Source organism: Eleutherodactylus coqui, chromosome 8 (genome assembly GCF_035609145.1).
Source record: "Eleutherodactylus coqui strain aEleCoq1 chromosome 8, aEleCoq1.hap1, whole genome shotgun sequence".
Taxonomy (NCBI): domain Eukaryota; kingdom Metazoa; phylum Chordata; class Amphibia; order Anura; family Eleutherodactylidae; genus Eleutherodactylus; species Eleutherodactylus coqui.
In genome coordinates, this window is record NC_089844.1 from 77,443,053 (window position 1) to 77,461,808 (window position 18,756).

The following is an 18,756-nucleotide window of genomic DNA, read 5'->3' on the forward strand; positions in this document are numbered from 1 at the left end:
TAGGCCAAGGGTGGAACTACTTCTGGGCCTCAAGAGGCAAGACCGTTCATCTAATCACACCACAACTCTTATTATTTGTATATCTGCCCGAGATGTAACTGCATGTGGAGTTTTTCAGAAAAAGGACAACTCCTTCTAGGTGCTTCATTTTGCTTTGTTTTTTTTTTTCAAAGTGTATATTAAAAATAACTTATTATATATTCTTAAAAAGGAACACAAATACTACCCCTAGTATGCCCTGATGTAAAACCTTGTGAAAAGGAGCGCTTACCCTGATAAGACTGACCCTTAGGGGTTGCTCTTATCAGGGAAGGCACTCCTTTTACACAAGGCTTTATATCAGGGTATACTAGGGGTAGCATTTGTGTTCCTACCATATATTCCGGTGTATAAGGGGACGGGGCATATAAGACGACCCCCCAACTGTCACCTTATACGCCGGGAATACAGCGGAAAAAAAGAAAAAAAAAAAATCATTGCTCACCTCCCCCGGCGTTCTGCGGCGCTACTGCAGGATGTCGCTCCCTCCTGGTCCCCGGCAGAGCATTGCTTTCTGGACGAGGGGCTTGAAATCCCCGCCTCCAGAAAGCTAATACTGTGATTAGCTAATACACGCCGTCAGCCAATCACAGCCATTCAATGACAGAATTGAATGGCTGTGATTGGCTAAAACACACGTGCCTTCAGCCAATCACAGCCATTCAATGACATCATTGAATGGCTGTGATTGACTAACAGACGTGCGCCTTCAGTCAATCACAGCCATTCAATGATTGGCTAACACATGCCGTCAGCCAATCACAGTATTAGCTTTCTCGAGGCGGGGATTTCAAGCCCCGCATTCAGAAAGCAATGCTCTGCCGGGGACCAGGAGGGAGCGACAGCTTGCAGCAGCGCCCCAGAACGCCGGGGGAGGTGAGTAATGGTTTTTGTTTTTTTTTGACACTTTCTTTTTTTTTGTATAAGACGACCCCCGACTTCAGAGCAGATTTTTGGGGGTTCAAAAGTCGTCTTATACGCCGGTATATTTAGGCTTATTAATAAAAGTTATGCTTTAATACATTTTCCCATTTCAATGCGGACGGGCTCCAAAGAAGTAAATGGGTGCGGACAATCTGCAGTGCATCCGCAAATAAAATTGTGGATGCACTGCGGATTTGAAGGTTAAAATCAATTAGGGAGGTAGGAAAAAGGCTGTGAGGTGGGCTTGCAGATTTTTTTCCACGCGGATGATCTGCAGTGCATCAACGTACATCAGAGCGGAAAAACCATTACATCCGCGATCTCCCGCAAATGGTTTCCACAGGTCTCCAGCTGCGGAAATCCGCATATAGAATCCGATCCGCCCGTGGACATGAGGCCTAACTCTGCTGGTTTGTCATTCATTTAGTCAGGTTTATTCTTTGCCATCCTATTGAAGCCCTTGTCATATGTACAGTGCCCTGAAATAAATGGTACTGGTAGCAAATATACAATGACAAGTGTCAAACCCAAAAGGCCCATTCACACAAGTGGTTTTGCGCAGCATATTATGTGTGCAGTTTTTGTGTGCGTAATACGCAGTGAATAGAGCCCTATGATTTGAATGGGTTCATTCACTTGAGCGGAATTTTTCATGTGATGTACATTCACATGAAAAAATACGTGGTATGTGCTATATGCAAGTATGCACAAAATATGCAGGAAACCTGCATATTCGCTGCATATTTACGCACAAAAGCAAGGCAATTTTGTGCGTCCTTTTCTATGTCTGTAAAGACACAAGTAAAAAGACTGTTGATAGGCAGAAATGCAGGAAATCACTATTTTGGCACATGAATATGCTGTGTATTCACGGACCGAAATACGCGCAAGCCCGTAAGAATGCTTTATAAAGTTTTGTGAGAGCTCATGGGCTCGGCATTCTAATACCAGGGTTATAACAGCCGGGGTGCTTCATGACATTACTGTGCGTTGGTACAAGGGTGGCGAGTGAAAGATGGGATGAGGTGGTGACGGTTGAAGTAACAAGGATATTTTGGCCTTACACTGATGCTTACTGGGAAAATCCCCAGCTGCTCTTGAAGTTCCTCCACCTCTTTGATGAGCTCCCGCATGTTCTTGGTGCCATGACCGTGACTTTGCCAGGGGCTCCTCTCTAGGTTGTTTCCAGGAAAGCAGGGGAGGACGCTGTTGGCAAATTGCCTGCAGAGAGGACATGTAAATTCTCCTTTGTCAACAGAAAAGCCCGGCAGGACCTGGTCATTCTGGGAAAACACACACAAGATGCTGGTTAGTAAGATTGAAAGAACTGCTGCCATAAACTAAGTATCAAATGCAATGCGCTTATATATTATTAGGAAGGACGGGGAATATTCTTGAACATATCTTAAAGTCAATCGCCTCCTTTTAGCATCTTGTCGGGAGGCCAACATTCTACGCCGATTCACTTCTTACTATATCTTTAGAGGTCATTCCTCAATTTTCTGAAAGAGCTCCAAATTCTCTTCATAGGTACAGCTTTAAATGCTAAAATTCTGCTTGCCTGCAACCACCACTAGGGGGAGCTTAAAAACACTTTCTGCACACTGGGGCACATCTAATAAGCCCGGCCTTTCATACGATGTCTTGGTGAACTGCCAGGTGGAGCAAACAGCAACAAGAAGCATACCTCTTATTAGGTGTTGCATCTCTGGCTGCCTGTGTGCCAGAGAGCGAAATCTATGCCAGCCATGGGGCTGGTGTACATTTGCGCTATTATTCAGGTGCTGCGGGAGGATCTGCCCATATGGTGCCAGTTTGTAAAAGTGCCGAGAAAGAGTTAAAAAAAGGGGGGGAGGGGGAAATAACGTAAATTGTGTAAATAAGATGTGCACCATAATTTGTGACTTAACCACCAAAGAGACTCAAATGACTTAATAAACTCCCTCATTCTCTTTAATAGTTAACCCTTTGCTGATACCCACCATTCATGCACAGTGGGTGTCGACTCAGGAGCAGAGCCTACTACATACCTGGCAGGTGTAGGTTGGCCTTCACAACTCTGTTTGTGACTGTTCAACCACTTAGATGTCATTGTCTTTACGGACAGAGACATTTAACCCTTTAAGGACGTGCCCTTTTGTTTTTCCATTTTTTCCTCTCCCCTTTTAAAAAAATCATAACTCTTATTTATCCATCAACGTAGAGGTCTGAGGGCTTGATTTTTACAGGACAAGTTGTATTTTTCAATGGTGCCATTTACTGTACCATATAATGTATAGAGTGGGATCCACCCACGATCCCCCTTCATACATACCCTGAAGCTGCATGATGTAACTGTACATCCTGTACCGTTAAGGGGTTAAATGCCCTATCAGAGGGAGGGGGCGTCACCTGTCCCCCAAAAAAACCTCATGTGATGAGACTATGGAGTGCCATTTGGTTACCATGGTACCCTGTGGCTTGTCACGAATTTCCTGCTATTAAGCCTTGCCTGTGGCAGAGCTTAACAGAAAACCTCTAACAGTACGATTTACTGCCATACTGAACTATTTTGTGAATGTGATCAGATTGCTAATTCAAGTCCCTACACTACCTCCCCACTGAACCATAAACTAAGCTATGGTGCTGTTAGGTTTGTATGGGAAAGCACGCACACTGCAATCTGAGGAGTCCGATCTCCGTGCGACATGCAGATTCAGCGGGCGATAGTTGTGGGACTGTGAGGGTATAGGAAAATACATCACCCGGCTCCCCATCACCTCCCCAAACAGCAGTTTATGGTGCTGCAGGGAGCTGAATGGTTCCCTTTAATGAATTTTCCATCAGTTTCAGGTCAGTGGGTGACACCCAACCATCCCAATGACAATACAGCTGCACAAATACAGTAGGTACCATGCAGATTTGTTTCTGAAACTGAAGAAATTTCCCTTGTAAAAAGCTGTGTATTTGGATATTTTTCAGCCTCTGGATATAAAACATGAATGTTTCAATTCACTGACAGCAATCATCTGGTAATTGGGAAAGCATGGAAACATGTGTATTACAAACATATAAGAAAGAAGCAGAACTTACCCGCAAGGACTCCATGTAGGATTTATGGCAGTCTATATGGAGTGTGTGGCCACAGGTTTGTACGTATACTCCTCCTTCCCAACCTATTGATACAGACTGAAGGCAGGAACTCTAGAAAGATAAAAGAAAAAAAAGATGGAAGCGTTAGGGTTAATTCCATTATGATTGAATGAATGTAATACATGAAGTTCACTTATTGGGGCTTGTCTGTTTTAGAAAATAAACCTTGAGATAACCTATTTGATAACTGAATTGATATACAGGCCCATTCAAGTCAGGAGCAGCCAGAATAGATCTCCTGAAAGAAAAGAGATACAAGTAGGAAACTTTGTAGAATGGGTGGGGGGAAACATTTGAAACTATGGCTATGCCTGTCGGCCATCTTGGATTCAAGCCAAGAAACTTCAGTAGAAAGGGGTCATGGGAAACTTGATTTAAGGGTAGAATTTAATCAGAACTTGATAAGTGCAGTTATTTATTTCATACCTGCAGCCATTTTCGAGTTATGGGTGATGTAATGTTGAGTATTAATAAAGTTATGTTGAATTATGTGGTATGGAAAACACTACTTGCATGTCTTTTCAGGTACCAGAAGATACCATTAACAATCCAGGACAGAATTGGGAAACTGACAGTGTCCAGGAATCCCAACAGTACATCAAGCTCTGATGAAATTCTACCCCTAAAGGCCCATTTAGACAACTATTATCACTCAAAATGTGCTCAAAAACCGTCTTTTGAGCGATAATCATTGCGTCTAAAGCCTGATTTACACACACAGATATCTTTCAAAAGATTGAAAGATCAGCAATCGTTTTGCATAAAGTACTAATAGGCACTAGTTGCCATTAGTACTTTAGGAGCTTCATTTCCATGCAATTGAGCTTTATTTGCGAATTTTGAGCGAATTGTTGTGTCTAAATGGGCCTTAAATGTGCCCATCTTTCACTGTTCTGCTTGAAAACAGTGGTTGAGCAGTATAGCTGATATGCAGGACGGCATGCTGTGTCTGCTGTCCATGGTGCTGAATTCTCCATGGGGAGCCCGTGGCTGAATGGATTAAACTAATTACAGAGCTCAGACCTCCTGCTGAGTTCTGTAACAGCACGCAGAAGCTCATTCGAATGCAAATGAAGCTAATAAAGTACTAATAGCAATTAGTGCCTATTAGTACTTTATGCAAAACTATCGCTGATCTTTCAATCTTTTGAAAGATGTGTGTGTAAATGGGCCTTAAGTCAAGTCCTGTATCCCATGACCCCCTTTCCATTGAGGTTTCTTGGGCTGAATCCAAGATGGCCACCAGGCACCACCACAATGCCCAAAGGTTTTCCCCACCCATCTAATATTTTTTTTTGTTTTTACAAAGTTTCCCATTTGTACTATTTCTTTTCAACCAGAAAATATTCTGGGCGGCCCGGACTTTCGAATCACCCTATAGAAGGGTCCCCAATGTAATAATGTAGATACAAACATGGTCCTATTTTGAGAAACCAGCATGATCATGCATCATAATGGCCTGCTGTGCATCATTCTCCCTCTGGAGGTACTGCAGGAAAATTGAATAATTGCTGTGGGCTTCCAGTGCAGCTCACTGCTGGTTCCTGAAATCAGCTTATTGGACGGAGACCTTTCTAACAGGAAGAAAGTTCCAAAGCAATTACTATACAGTAAAATGGGTGTATGAATAAACTGATATCCTATTCAGTAGCCATACATGCGACGACCCTTCCGAGAGTAACGCACATTTGTTCAGCTTTAAAGCCAACACTTACAGCATGTCATACACATCGTAAATGGTGTCTAAATATTGTCTGTTCCCATACTTTTATTAAAGTTTTATAAAAGTTTTAGAGTTCATGCCCCTTTAAACATGCGACAGAACACTGACCGGGGCCAAGTCGAGGCCAACAAGGTATATTATAAAAGGATAGAACAATAAAAGTAATAAATCACATCACTTTTGCCTCCTCTTTAGTTTGGAGGAGAGACAGACTGACAGATACACTTTAGAAATGTAAACCTTCTGACACTCCCATACAATTTAGAAACCAGCAAGAGCAAATCAACCAGAAACAGCATGGGAGCAGCGTCTGCCGCCTGCACATCAGCCAAGCTGCGGGAAGTTTGCCCATTTCCGCTTCTATTTCCAAACACGCTGGTGCTACAGTTTTTGGTTGTCATCCAATCAGTGTTTGAATATCAAGACAAAAATTAAACTAATAATTAAATCCTCCTCCCCCGTTTAGGGGCTTCATGGCCTATACAACATATAGAAGGCTAATCTTCCAATAACTATTCATAGCAGTTATAAAAATGGCACATGATTAAAAAGGAAGAGATCTGATGTGGAAGGCGGAGATCTCCTGTGTCCGTTTTTGGACTTGTGGTCCTATTTATGGACAAGGGTGGTAGAATATTCCCAGCGGTGTGTATAGGAACACAACTTTGATGAATCACCAAAAAAAATACAAAAAGCAAAATCGCAATGATTAAGACTCAAAAAGAGCCCAAGATAAGTGAGATAGAAGACACCGCCACTCCCCAACTCAGGACCCCCTCTGTAAGTCACAGCAGAGAATCCTTAAAAAGGTATTCCAGTCAGTGGGTATAACCCAACAATGGAGGACCCTTGTTCCCCCACCCCACCTTTTTCACAGCACCTGCTCCCTTCGCCCATTTTTGTTGTGCAATGGCGAAGGGGGCACTGGTCTCACACGCGAGGCAGCGGCTACATTTATCTCAATGGCGCAGACATATAGCCAAGCGTTCTGCTCAGATATTTTTGGCCGTCCCATTGAAATGAATGGAGCTGAGACAGTCAATTCATTTCAAAGAGACTGATGGTAATAGCCAAGCACAGTGCTCAGCTATCTCTGTCTGCACCACTGAAATGAATAGAGAGGCAGCTGCAGCTCCATTCATTTCAACGGGGCAGAGAGCGATAGCCAAGTACAGCGTTTAGCTATTACCATCAGTCCCCTTTGAAATGAATGAAGAAGTACTCCTCCATTAATTTCAATGGGGCTGGCGAAAATATCCAAGCATAACACTCGGCTATATATCTGCACCATCGAGATAAAAGGGGCTGCCGCCACACAGTGCAACCAGTGGGCCCATTCATCACTACAATAAATGGGAGAAGGGATTGTGAACTGTATAATAGGAGGGACATGGAATCCCCATTCTCTGGATCACTGGGGGTCCCAGTGATCAGACCCCAAACGATCTATCAGTTTTGCACCCATTCAGTGGATTCGTGAAAACTTGTAAGTTTTACCTACTGACCAGAATACCTCTTTATATGGTCATAAAAGGCCCTTTTACATGGAAAAAGTATCATCTAAATTTTTGGATCAGGTGGTTTGTATTATGGTTAGGTGTAAATGCCTGCAGCGAGCGATCAATGCTAAAATGTTAATTGCTGGTCAGATCTTTCACGCAGACCTGAAAATCAGTACTAGTCTGCCGCTGCATCGCTTGGTATAAACAGGCATTGTACGATTTGCCAAAGAAAAAGTAGTGACACAAGGGATGGTTAGAGGCCCAGACCCCTCATCACATGCTGACTCCAATTATCTTGCAGTGTAAGATGTGAGTCACATGGTAGATCTAAATTGTGGATTCTGCAATTGGCATCCGCACGGATGATACACGGTAATACGCGGGCACTAAAAAAGCATGAACTCTCGCCAGTTCGCTCAGACGTGCAAGTAGGAATTGCATATTCTGTGAGCGGAAAAAAAAAATAAAGCGCAGCACGCCCTATTTTAGCATGGATTCCGCATGGACGGCCTCCATTGAAGTCAATGGATTCAAGTGTTCCGTTGTCTAAAAGCAAATTAACATTGCGTACGGGTGGTGGAAACACTTGCTACTTCATAGGGAAATAGATAGTAAAGCCAGAATGCTGGCTGGCTGAAGAGAGAGATCGTTCTCCCGTGCAGATGATAGGCTGCACATCCACGCAGAAAAACTGCTTGCATCCGTGATCTTCCATGACCATACGCAATTACTTTCCGCAAATGATGGCAGTTCTCCCGCTGCAGAATCCGACCAGTTTGTGTAATCCCGGCCTTAACTTGCTGATCAAACATTTATTCCCTATCCAATAAAGAGGGGGATAAATGTCCTTCGTGCTAAAACCTCTAAACTCTAAAGGCCCTTTTACACACAAAGATGATCGCTGAAAAGATTGCTTTTGAGTGATTATTTTGCATGAACTACTACTTGGAACTAATGCCTATTAGTACCAACTAACAGCGTGTGAGCCGCCGGGAGTTGTATTCAGAGAACAGGATGGTCTGTTCTCTGAATAAACTCCCCTTGTTTTATAGCTGAGACAATGTAATCAGTGCACCCAGGGCAGAACACAGTGTGCTGTCCATCTTATCAACTGTTCTGCTGAACGATGGATTTCATGCCGAACTGAAAATCATCGTTCGGCAGAAAAGTGAAAGATGGGCACATTTACACGCAACGATTATCGCTCAATAGATGGTTGTGGAGCGAATTTTGAGTGATAATTGTTGTGTCTAAAAGCGCCTTAACTCTTGCTTCAAGTGATTGTTCAGACTAGACAATCATGTGCAAATTATTCTGTAATCAGACTTTTTTCCCCCAAAGTTTTTTATCTATACTTGCACTAACTTGAGCTTTGGGGAAAAAGTTTAAACTAGTGTCTTTAAATTTCAAATGAGAAACTAAATGTGAAAAAATCTGTAATATAAAACACATAAATGAAATATACATGAAAAAGATATTAAAGGGGTTTTCTGGGACTAAAATGATCGATGACTTGCCCTCAGGACAGGTCATCCATTGGTTAGTGGTGGCCCATGTGACCATTCATTGGTCACATGGCCAGAGAACAGCTTCAATTGAATAAAACTGAGCTGCAATGCCAGGCACCACCGCTATACAACGGACGGCGCTGTACCTGGCATGGACTGAAGTGACAGCAGCACTCAGGTGAGACCTTTCAATTAGTGCAGTTTAGTGCTGAACAACCAATTTATGTAGTAATATGGTAATTGAGAGAGTTTGTGGAGTGAATGTGTAGCATATACCTTGGGATAATCTGTATATACATGTCTAACATGCTCATAAGCATTAATGGCCAAATATCTGCAGGTTCGGCTTATGGAAATAGCCAATGCCTAACTTTTCAATACAACTGTATAAAATAGGAGCCAAAGGCAGATACTGTAACAGTCACTACACGTACAAGTAAAGATCCCGGCATTCACTACAACACAAATACTGTAGGTTACGTCCCCCGACAACGGACCCCTCACAAGTAACCCATGAAGTGTAACCTGCGGACGGTCGTTCTTACTCTTTACAAAGCCTTGACTAGCCTTCTAAGCAATCAATACATGGTCAGATGTGGTCCTAGGAGATTCTGGCCATGTTAGTCACACGCAGGCGATTCCATTTGTCACATACAGAAGGACACGTGTGAAGTGCAAACAATCCATATTCCTTTGACAGTAAAGGATAAACTCAAGTATTAAACGCCTCCTTTAGCTACTGGAGGGCACAAAGCGAGCGCAGCCATCACAACAGCTTCACACAAACCTGTTCTACAACCGCCAACAACTGTAATTTAACTGCAATCAGAACAGAGTCTAGTATACGTCTGCAGGAAACATACATATCATATAAACATAAGGGATAGAGAGATAGATATATATATATATAAATTAACATCAGTCATCTAGGCCCCTCCCAAAATAGAGAGCAAATCCACTTACATCATCAATGACCAACCTTCATCCCAGCGTGCAGATCCATCACGGCATGGTGCCATCAAAATCATTCAGCATAAAGGCAATTAAAATGCGCAGCCGCGGGGACATAGTCTCCAAATCCCACAAGACAATGATCAAAGAACGTCGTTTATGTGCATCAAAAACCTCAGATTGTGTATAAAAAAAAAAGGAAACGCAAAGTAGAAAAATGCGCCCATGAGAGACCTTGAATCGTGGACATCCATCAATCTATCCACTTAGGCCTCATGTCCACGGGCGGGTCAGATTCCGCATGTGGGAGCCCAAAGTGGAATCCCAGCATGCCCGCAGCCGAAGACACATTTACCTGTGCGGGTCTCCTGTGTCCCTTCCAGGACTTCTTTCTCACTGCGGTTGTGTCGGCCACTGCGCACAGTACAAGTTATTTATTTTAACTCCTGCTTTCCTGTGGTATCTGCAGCCCATCCGCAATTCGCCGCAGATCAGACGGTTTTCATTGGCTTCAATGGAATCTAATGTGGTTTTATGTTGCTTTCAGGATAAGGATATTCCACGATTGGACTGGCTGCACAGAGTCCTGACCTGAAGCTACTGAACATCTCTGTGACAAACCTGAACATTTGATCAGGAAATACAAGCAGCTTTCACTTGGAGAGAACTTGCAAGACATTTGCAGTAGGAATGGAGGGAAATTCCAGACTAAGTGTATCGGACATTAGAAGAAAGTATACCATGGAGAGTATGTGATATCATTAGGGCAAAAGGAGCTCCACTAAGTATAAACATATGGAAATAAATACTACTTTTTATTCTTGCTCAGGAGTCCAATTACTTTCGGCAGGATAGTGTAGATTTAAGGCCCATTTAGACCCAACGATTCTCACTCAAAATTAGCTCAAAGCAGTCTTTTGAGCGAGAATCATTGGGTCTAAACGTGCGGCCATAGTGCAGTTTTCATTAACAATTCGCTTATCATTGTCTTTCAGCAAGCTGGAAGACAACGATGAGTCTTCTCAGGACCGATGAGTCTTATCAGGACCGCGCGCTGAGTTATACCGCGGATACTATTGTTTCAAGCTGGTATTCCGCTTGAAAAACTCATCAGAAGTATGCAGAAGACAGCGCTCCAGTTGTGTTTGGCATACCCTGCTCGGAGCGCTCAACTGTATACCAGCTGTGCGCTCCTTGAACACAGCAGAAGTACATAGAAGACAGCGCTCCAGCTGTGTTCTGCATACCCCGCTTGAAGCGCTCAGCTGGATACCAGCTAAGGGCCCCCAGAATGCAGCAAGAGTATGCAGAAGACAGCGTTCCAGTTGTCTTCTATATACCCAGCTCGGAGCGCTCAGCTGCATACCAGCAAAAACTGGTAAACTAGCAAACTGCTTCTCATTAAGCAAGTCTGAGGTGTTCATATAACACTGAGATGGTGAAAAGGAAGGAGAGTGACTATGAAAACATGACAGAGATAAGCAGTGAGATTTAATCCTTTAAAGGACCAGGGTGTTTTGGTCCTAAATGGACCAGATACTTTTTAGGGAATTTACCCACGTGGTAGTTTTACTCCTTTTTCCCCCCCCTGACATATATGGCTTTTTTATGAGGTTTCTTCACAGAGTTTTTAGTCCCCCAGTTTTTTAGTTTTATTAGTGGTAAAGCTAAACATAATGTATATTATTTTAACTGTATAGTTTATTTTCAAAATTAGTATATTTACTCTAAAATAAAGGAATAGGTTTCCTCATTTTGTTTCGGAGGTTTTGATATATAATTTGCATGGTCACCGATTACAGGGTGCATATGGCAACAGTTTTATTTATTTTTGTTCTTTTAAAACAACTGATGTCATACAAGACCTCTGGGGGTCAGTTACATTGTCTTTTTATTTTTTAATTTCACACTTTTCCACTGTAGCTGGGGCATCCATAGGAGCTGCACCCATAGGAGCCCCAGTTACAGGGCACAATAGTCACTAAGAGCTGATCTGACACTTCCACTTCTTTTCACAATTAGTGGTCATTGATCGCTGTGTAGTCGGCAAGAAAGGGGGCAAAAGTGGTAAAACCGCTTCTGCCTTTTGCTCCTGGCCCTCGGTTATGACCAATAGGACCCGACCTGCCCCTGCTACATTGCAGGAGCTTTAATCCAGTGCTATATTTTTACTATCGGCTGGGATTAAAGGCCAGAACCAAGTGTAGCAAATTTACTGCGCTTGGTCCTTAAGGGATTAAAGAAGCAGACTTACCAAGACAACTACTTTATTTTTCTAATCTCACACTGGCCTGGTGATTGTTTGATAGTCACACATCTGAAGGCCCATTTGGACGCAACAATGATTGCTCAAAACTGTCACTCAAGTTGACCTTTGAGCGAATTTTGAGCAATCATTTTGCATAAACTCTTAAGTAGCTACTCAGCTACTTCATAGCTTATTAGCCTACAAATGAAGCCTTTCCCTGAATGCAGATAACAGCTGGAGGTCTGTTATCTGCATTCAGCTCCTTAGTATTCTTTCAGCTGCTATCTCGCTCGAGAACAATCAGCACTATCCCGCTGAGAACTCAGTGTGGTCCTGATAATGAACAAATAGTGCACGAAAAGTAGACACAGCGCTTATTGCTCAAAAGACAGCTTTTTCTGCAAATTTTGAGCGATAATCGTTGCATCTAATTGGGCCTTGACTCGATGAAATGAGGCTACCAATCACATGTTGGACAACCCCTATACATAGCCTACATCCTGACAGAACTAAATGAAAAGAGCAGGTTTTGCTCAGGAGGACTTGAAGCATATGTGCATTTTAAGACTGGCCCATTCTCAATGGACCACATTAGTTGATGAAAAGCGGTCCCTGTCGTTGGACCCTCCCATTAAAGTCAGCCAGTAAATAGTAGCAAGTTTCTATAGGGGGCCATACATAAATTGTCCAAATTACTACACATGCAGAGAGGAAGTTAACCACAATTTCTCAGGAATTGCATATCTGCTTATATCTTTTAATGGTATATAATATGCAGTGAAGGTCTCATGGTCTGATATTCAAGGGAAATTAGTAATGCCAGATTGGGCAATCATGCTGGTCTAGCACTTATTTCTACATTCAAATGTTGGAGTAGTGCCAGAGCCCAATTCACAGACACATCAGTGTGCATCACACGGCCAGAGATCACGGTGCAACCCTGCCTGCATCCCATGGAATGTAGGTGAATGCAGCCACACTGCAATTAGTAGGTTGACGCTACTCCACAGTCCCAAGTATACTACCAGGTTTTGACTCGTTTCAACTGTCGGAACGTCGGAACTCAGGAGTTGCAACCCCGATTACATTAACTCACATTCCGTGCAACGCAAGCTGTGATCTTTGACCACGTAACATTCGTCCTTGTCAAAGTCACCATGTAGCCCTAGTCTTACATTAGCAGACAAGATTTCACAAGTCTCATCCACATGCTGCAGATCCTCAAACCCACAGCATGCTCACGGTTATAGCTTTTCATCACGGATTCCATCACTTTCAATATAGCAGAGGAGAAATTCACTGTAAATCCACAGATAAAATATGCAGATTTTGCAGTGAGATCCGTGGTGGAAATAATCCCCCATGCCAAGATTATAAAGCCACTGTTTGAGACACTGTAGCCGAACTCACATCTTTGAAATGGCGCTGTAATATGGTGAGCCTGACATCGTGCACCGCAGCACATGTTCCCTCCAGGTAGATCTGCTCTTCTTCACTGGTAGGAAGCTTCTTCGGCTCGGAGATCTTACGTCGGTGTCCCAAAACTAAAAAAAACAAAACGTGAGGCATAATAGGAGATGAGTAAGAAATAGTGAAAATGGCAAAAGGAATTATTTGTTGTCCTTACATTCCACCAAAAGCTTCAGCAGCTCATATAACGGAATGTACTTTACCGCTAACAGAGTCCCAATAACCAGGCTATTTTAGTCCCTTGTTGGATCGCCTCACTGCTCCCCTACAGGGATGTATAAATTGACTCCAACAGAAAAGCACTGACTCACTACTGCCTGCGGATACTCAGAACAAACATGGTTACCCAATGTGCTATTGACAATTACTCAACAGGCTGGAAGTAGTGTGAAATTAATGGCTTGAATAACCTTAAGACATTCAAGATTTGTAATACTGAATGTGACTGAAGTGAAGAACTGGCCTGCTACTTTCTGAAATACCAAAATCTACACTCATTGTCCAAAAAAATAAATAAAAACTCCATTCCCTCGGAAGTTGTAGGAATGTAACGAAACTCTGTGTGATTGTAACGTTGATATAAGGGATCACAATATCCGGGCAAAAGGAGAATTTATTGCAGAAAACTGAACACTTGAAGGGAGGCTTTAGTACGCTGTTGTATTGCCTTTAGCTTGGATACAATATGTGATAAAGGTGGCATAGAGGCTCTAGTATCCTGTTGTACCACCTCTAGCTTGGATACAAGATGTGATACGGGTGGGCATGGAGGCTCTAGTACCCTGTTGTACCGCCTCTAGCTTGGATACAAGATGTGATACGGGTGGGCATGGAGGCTCTAGTACCCTGTTGTACCGCTTCTAGCTTGGATACAAGATGTGATATGGGCGGGCATGGAGGCTCTAGTACCCTGTTGTACTGCCTCTAGCTTGGATACAACATGTGATACTGGTGGGCATGGAGGCTCTAGTATCCTGTTGTACCGCCTTTAGCTTAGATACAAGATTTGATACGGGCGGGCATGGAGGCTCTAGTACAGGCGGGCATGGAGGCTCTAGTACCCTGTTGTACCACCTCTAGCTTGGATACAAGATGTGATATGGGCGGGCATGGAGGCTCTAGTACCCTGTTGTACCGCCTTTAGCTTGGATACAACATGTGATACGGACGGGCATGAAGGCTCTAGTACCCTGTTGTACCACCTCTAGCTTGGATACAACATGTGATACAGACGGGCATGAAGGCTCTAGTACCCTGTTGTACCGCCTTTAGCTTGGATACATGTGATACAGACGGGCATGAAGGCTCTAGTACCCTGTTGTACCGCCTCTAGCTTGGATACAAAATGTGATACGGGCGGGCATGGAGGCTCTAGTACCCTGGGTACTAGAAGTCTATGGCTGTGTGTCCAGTAGAAGTCAAGTAGATGAGATTTAAAGACCTCTCATCCACACACTGCATAACAAAAAAATGCAGTTTGATCAGCAGTGCAAATATTGCTCATCATCTAGGCTCCTATATAAGAGCTGCAAACCAATTAATAAATCTTTGATTCCCCCCCCCCCCTCCTCCAATTATGGATGGAAAAGCATTTTAAATAAACAAGTCACACTGAAGAATTCAGGAGCAGGCCGCTAAACTCTGGGCCACGGCTGATATGTTAACTAGTTTACAAGTAAAAACATGATTGTAATTAACGCCGCTGCATGGAGCGGATACACGAACCCTCTTTACCAAATGAGACTGCCTTTTTGCCATTGTTTAAAAAGGCGCAAAAAAGGAAAAATTCAGAAATTTTGTTAATCGCCTTTAGAATTTGTAGTGAAAAGTTACAGCAAATGAAGAGCCCACTTACCAGATGATGCTTGCAACAAAACCACCAGACCGATGGGCCGATCCTCTGTAGACGGGCCGCTCTGTCCACATATCACACAGTCATATGTCGGTTCAGACACTTGTTGTTCAGAGGCGGCAATTTCCATAGCGACATCAGATTCAGGCGATTCTGGTAAAAAGATTCATTTAAAAGAAAATAAGGATTTATTTATTTATTTATTTTTAAACACAAAAAGCAACAGACACGATTCCTAACCAAAATCACTAATACAATTTTAAAGGGGTTGTCTCGCGGCAGCAAGTGGGTCTATACACTTCTGTATGGCCATATTAATGCACTTTGTAATGTACATTGTGCATTAATTATGAGCCATACGGAAGTTATTCACTTACCTGCTCCGTTGCTAGCGTCCTCGTCTCCATGGTGCCGTCTAATTTTCAGCGTCTAATCGCCGGATTAGACGCGCTTGCGCAGTCCGGTCTTCTTCTTTTCTGAATGGGGCCGCTCGTGCCGGAGAGCGGCTCCTTGTAGCTCCGCCCCGTCACGTGCCGATTCCAGCCAATCAGGAGGCTGGAATCGGCAATGGACCGCACAGAAGACCTGCGGTCCACCGAGAGAGAAGATCCCGGCGGCCATCTTCACCAGGTAAGTAAGAAGTCACCGGAGCGCGGGGATTCAGGTAAGCACTCTCCGGTTTTCTTTTTTAACCCCTGCATCGGGTTTGTCTCGCGCAGAACGGGGGGGCTATTGAAAAAAAAAAAAAAACGTTTCGGCGCGGGACAACCCCTTTAAGTCAAAATTCCCTTCTACTGATATTGCTAGATCACCAACAGGTGACCAGCTAAAAGCACCAATGTGTCATTCTACAAGAACTTAGAGGTTTTCTGGGGAAAAATTATTGATGACCTATCCTTAAGACCCATTTAGACAACAATTAATCGCTCAAAAGCCGTGAGCAATATTCGTTGCGTGTAAATGTGCCCATCTTTAAGTTTTTTGCCAAAGATAGTCATCAGTTCAGGTTGAAATCCGTCCTTTAGCAGAATAGCTGATAAGACAGACAGCATGCTGTGCGAGCGCTGATAACAGCTGATTACATTGTCTCAGGGAGCGCTGATAACAGCTGATTACATTGTCTCAGCTGTGCTCACCTGTCAGCCCCACCTGTCTGCGGGTGGTCCTCTGTATAAATTCAGCTCCTGAGGGCTCACATGCTACTAATTGGCACTAATAAAATGATCGCTCAAAAGCCATCTTTTGAGGGATCACCTTTGTGTCTAAACGAGCCTTTAAAATAGGTCATCAATAGCAGATTGGCAGGGGGCCACCACTCAGAACCCCAGCTGATTAGCCGACAAAAACATGCTGTGGACAGCTGGGCTGCTCAGATTGCTGTCCATTTGGCAGTGGCCCGGTTTCGTATTCAGGCTCTTTCTCATGGATGTGAATGGGAGAGAACGCCCTACAAGAGCTGGGCATATCGGCACATCTAGTCAAGCTAACTGTAAGAACACAGTATGGGGACACAGATTGGTTTGGGATAAGCAAAGGCATTCTCTCTCCCTTCTTCTTTAACCTATATGCGGAAGGGATCATGCGTAAAATGGGTCTGGACGAATTAGACATCGGGGTGAAGAAAGGTGGCAGAAACATCAACAATCTCCATTATGCAGATGACAACTCTGCCTGCAGAAACAGAAGCAGGTCTGAAGCGGCTGATATGAGAGATTAAAACTGAAAGTAAAAAAAATGGGCCTCTACCTGAATATAGAGAAGACCAAAATTATGACAACTGCAAAAAATGGCCAAATTCAAATCAAGGAGGCCATAGAATGTGTGCAAGACTTCATCTTCCTTAGTTCAAAAATTGACCAGGCTGGAGAATCTATGCCAGAGATAAAACGTAGGATAGCATTGGGGCAAAGTGATGCGAAACATGGACAAAATTTGGAAAAGTAGGGATAGCGGTATAGCAACTAAATGCAGTATAGTGCAAACCACTGTTTTCCCCATAGCCATGTATGGATGTCAAAGCTGGACTGTGAAAAAAGCTGATAGGAGGATTGATGCGTTGGAGCTGTGGTGCTGGCGAAATCTGCTGCGTATGCTCTGGATGGCGAGAGGAACAAACAGAGAAGTCCTGAATCATATAAGACCCAATATATTACTGAAGAGGAAGATGGCCGACTCAGACTCACGGATTTTGGCCATGTAATACGGGCAGAGGTCCTAGAAAAATCTATAATGCTTGGTCAGATCAGTGGCAAGAGACGACTTGGCCACCAAAGGACACAATGGCTGATTATGTCAAAGCGGATACAGGCATGGATATCACACAACTGAAAGAAGCGGTATAAAACCAAAAAACATGGAAAGAGCTACCAAGTCAACGGAATCAATGTGGATTTGTTTTAGAGGGAACCTTTTATCTTCTATAAAAGCCGTAAACAAAGCTTTGGTGCTCATAGAATGGATCGGGGATGTGCTTTGGATACTTACCCGTTTAAGTACCGTCACCCGCGGAAATTAGTGTATAGAAGGTGCAATGGACTCCTCTGCATGCGGTGTGTGCGCACTCCCAGAGAGAACAATGTAGACGCACACAGCATGCAGGATTGAGTCCGCTGCACTGTTTGCACGGCAACTTCCACAGGTGACAGCGTAGGACTGCGGAGCCAAGCAAGTGTGCAAAGCACAACTTCGGACTCCTTCGGGATCCGTCCTATCAGCACATAACTTAGTGGTCATAGGTGATGACAGGTTCCCTATGAAAACAGATCTGACATCGGTATCAGGGCAGACTACCTACAACCTTTACTTCTTAGCTCACCTCTTAATTCATACGTCATGGGATTGCTTTAAAGGGGATTCCAGCTACCTAACAACATTCCCCCTACGGTGCTCACTGTACTAAAACAGGAGCCGTACTTTTGCATTGTCCGACGCTGCGATTCAGCCCCACTGTGGTTACGGATTTTATTGTGGCAGATGTAGTTTGTGGAAGTCACCTGACCACCGCAGGCATCAGCGCCCCTTCACCAGGCATCAGCACTCACATCCTGAGCACCATGATGCCAAGAACTTGGAATGGTGACCCTGCAGTTTGTGATTGGCTGCAGCGATCAGCTGACTTCCCGGTGACACCTGCCACAACACCGGTACCCTACAGTAGATCTGCAGCATGGCGGCAGGCGAGTACTGCTCCTTTTGCAATTTTAGCACAGGGGGCATGCTGTCCGGTAACGGTAAAACCCCTATAAGCATATCCGCCATGGATTTTTTCATAAAACCTCTGGAAGAAATTAAAAACCTTAAACTCCCATTTCTGCCATAGAAGCGGATTAGCCCCATTGTAACTAATCCGTGGCACTTATATTTGGAGTCCATTTAACGAACATGCTAAAAATGTCTGAAAATTTGCA

The 18,756-nt window shown here is 43.7% G+C and overlaps 1 protein-coding gene across 1 annotated transcript in view; it reads right to left on the bottom strand.

Annotated features, from left to right (window-relative positions):
* Nucleotides 1-18,756, bottom strand: part of UBR3 (ubiquitin protein ligase E3 component n-recognin 3) — a 169,937-nt gene that overhangs the window by 54,172 nt on the left and 97,009 nt on the right. Inside the window, exons 24-27 of the mRNA XM_066577805.1 lie at nucleotides 15,353-15,502; nucleotides 13,438-13,571; nucleotides 4,036-4,146; nucleotides 2,040-2,246 (exon numbers count right to left, since the gene is read on the bottom strand). Coding sequence (XP_066433902.1) covers nucleotides 2,040-2,246; nucleotides 4,036-4,146; nucleotides 13,438-13,571; nucleotides 15,353-15,502 — 602 coding nt within the window. The remainder of the gene's footprint in view (nucleotides 1-2,039; nucleotides 2,247-4,035; nucleotides 4,147-13,437; nucleotides 13,572-15,352; nucleotides 15,503-18,756) is intronic.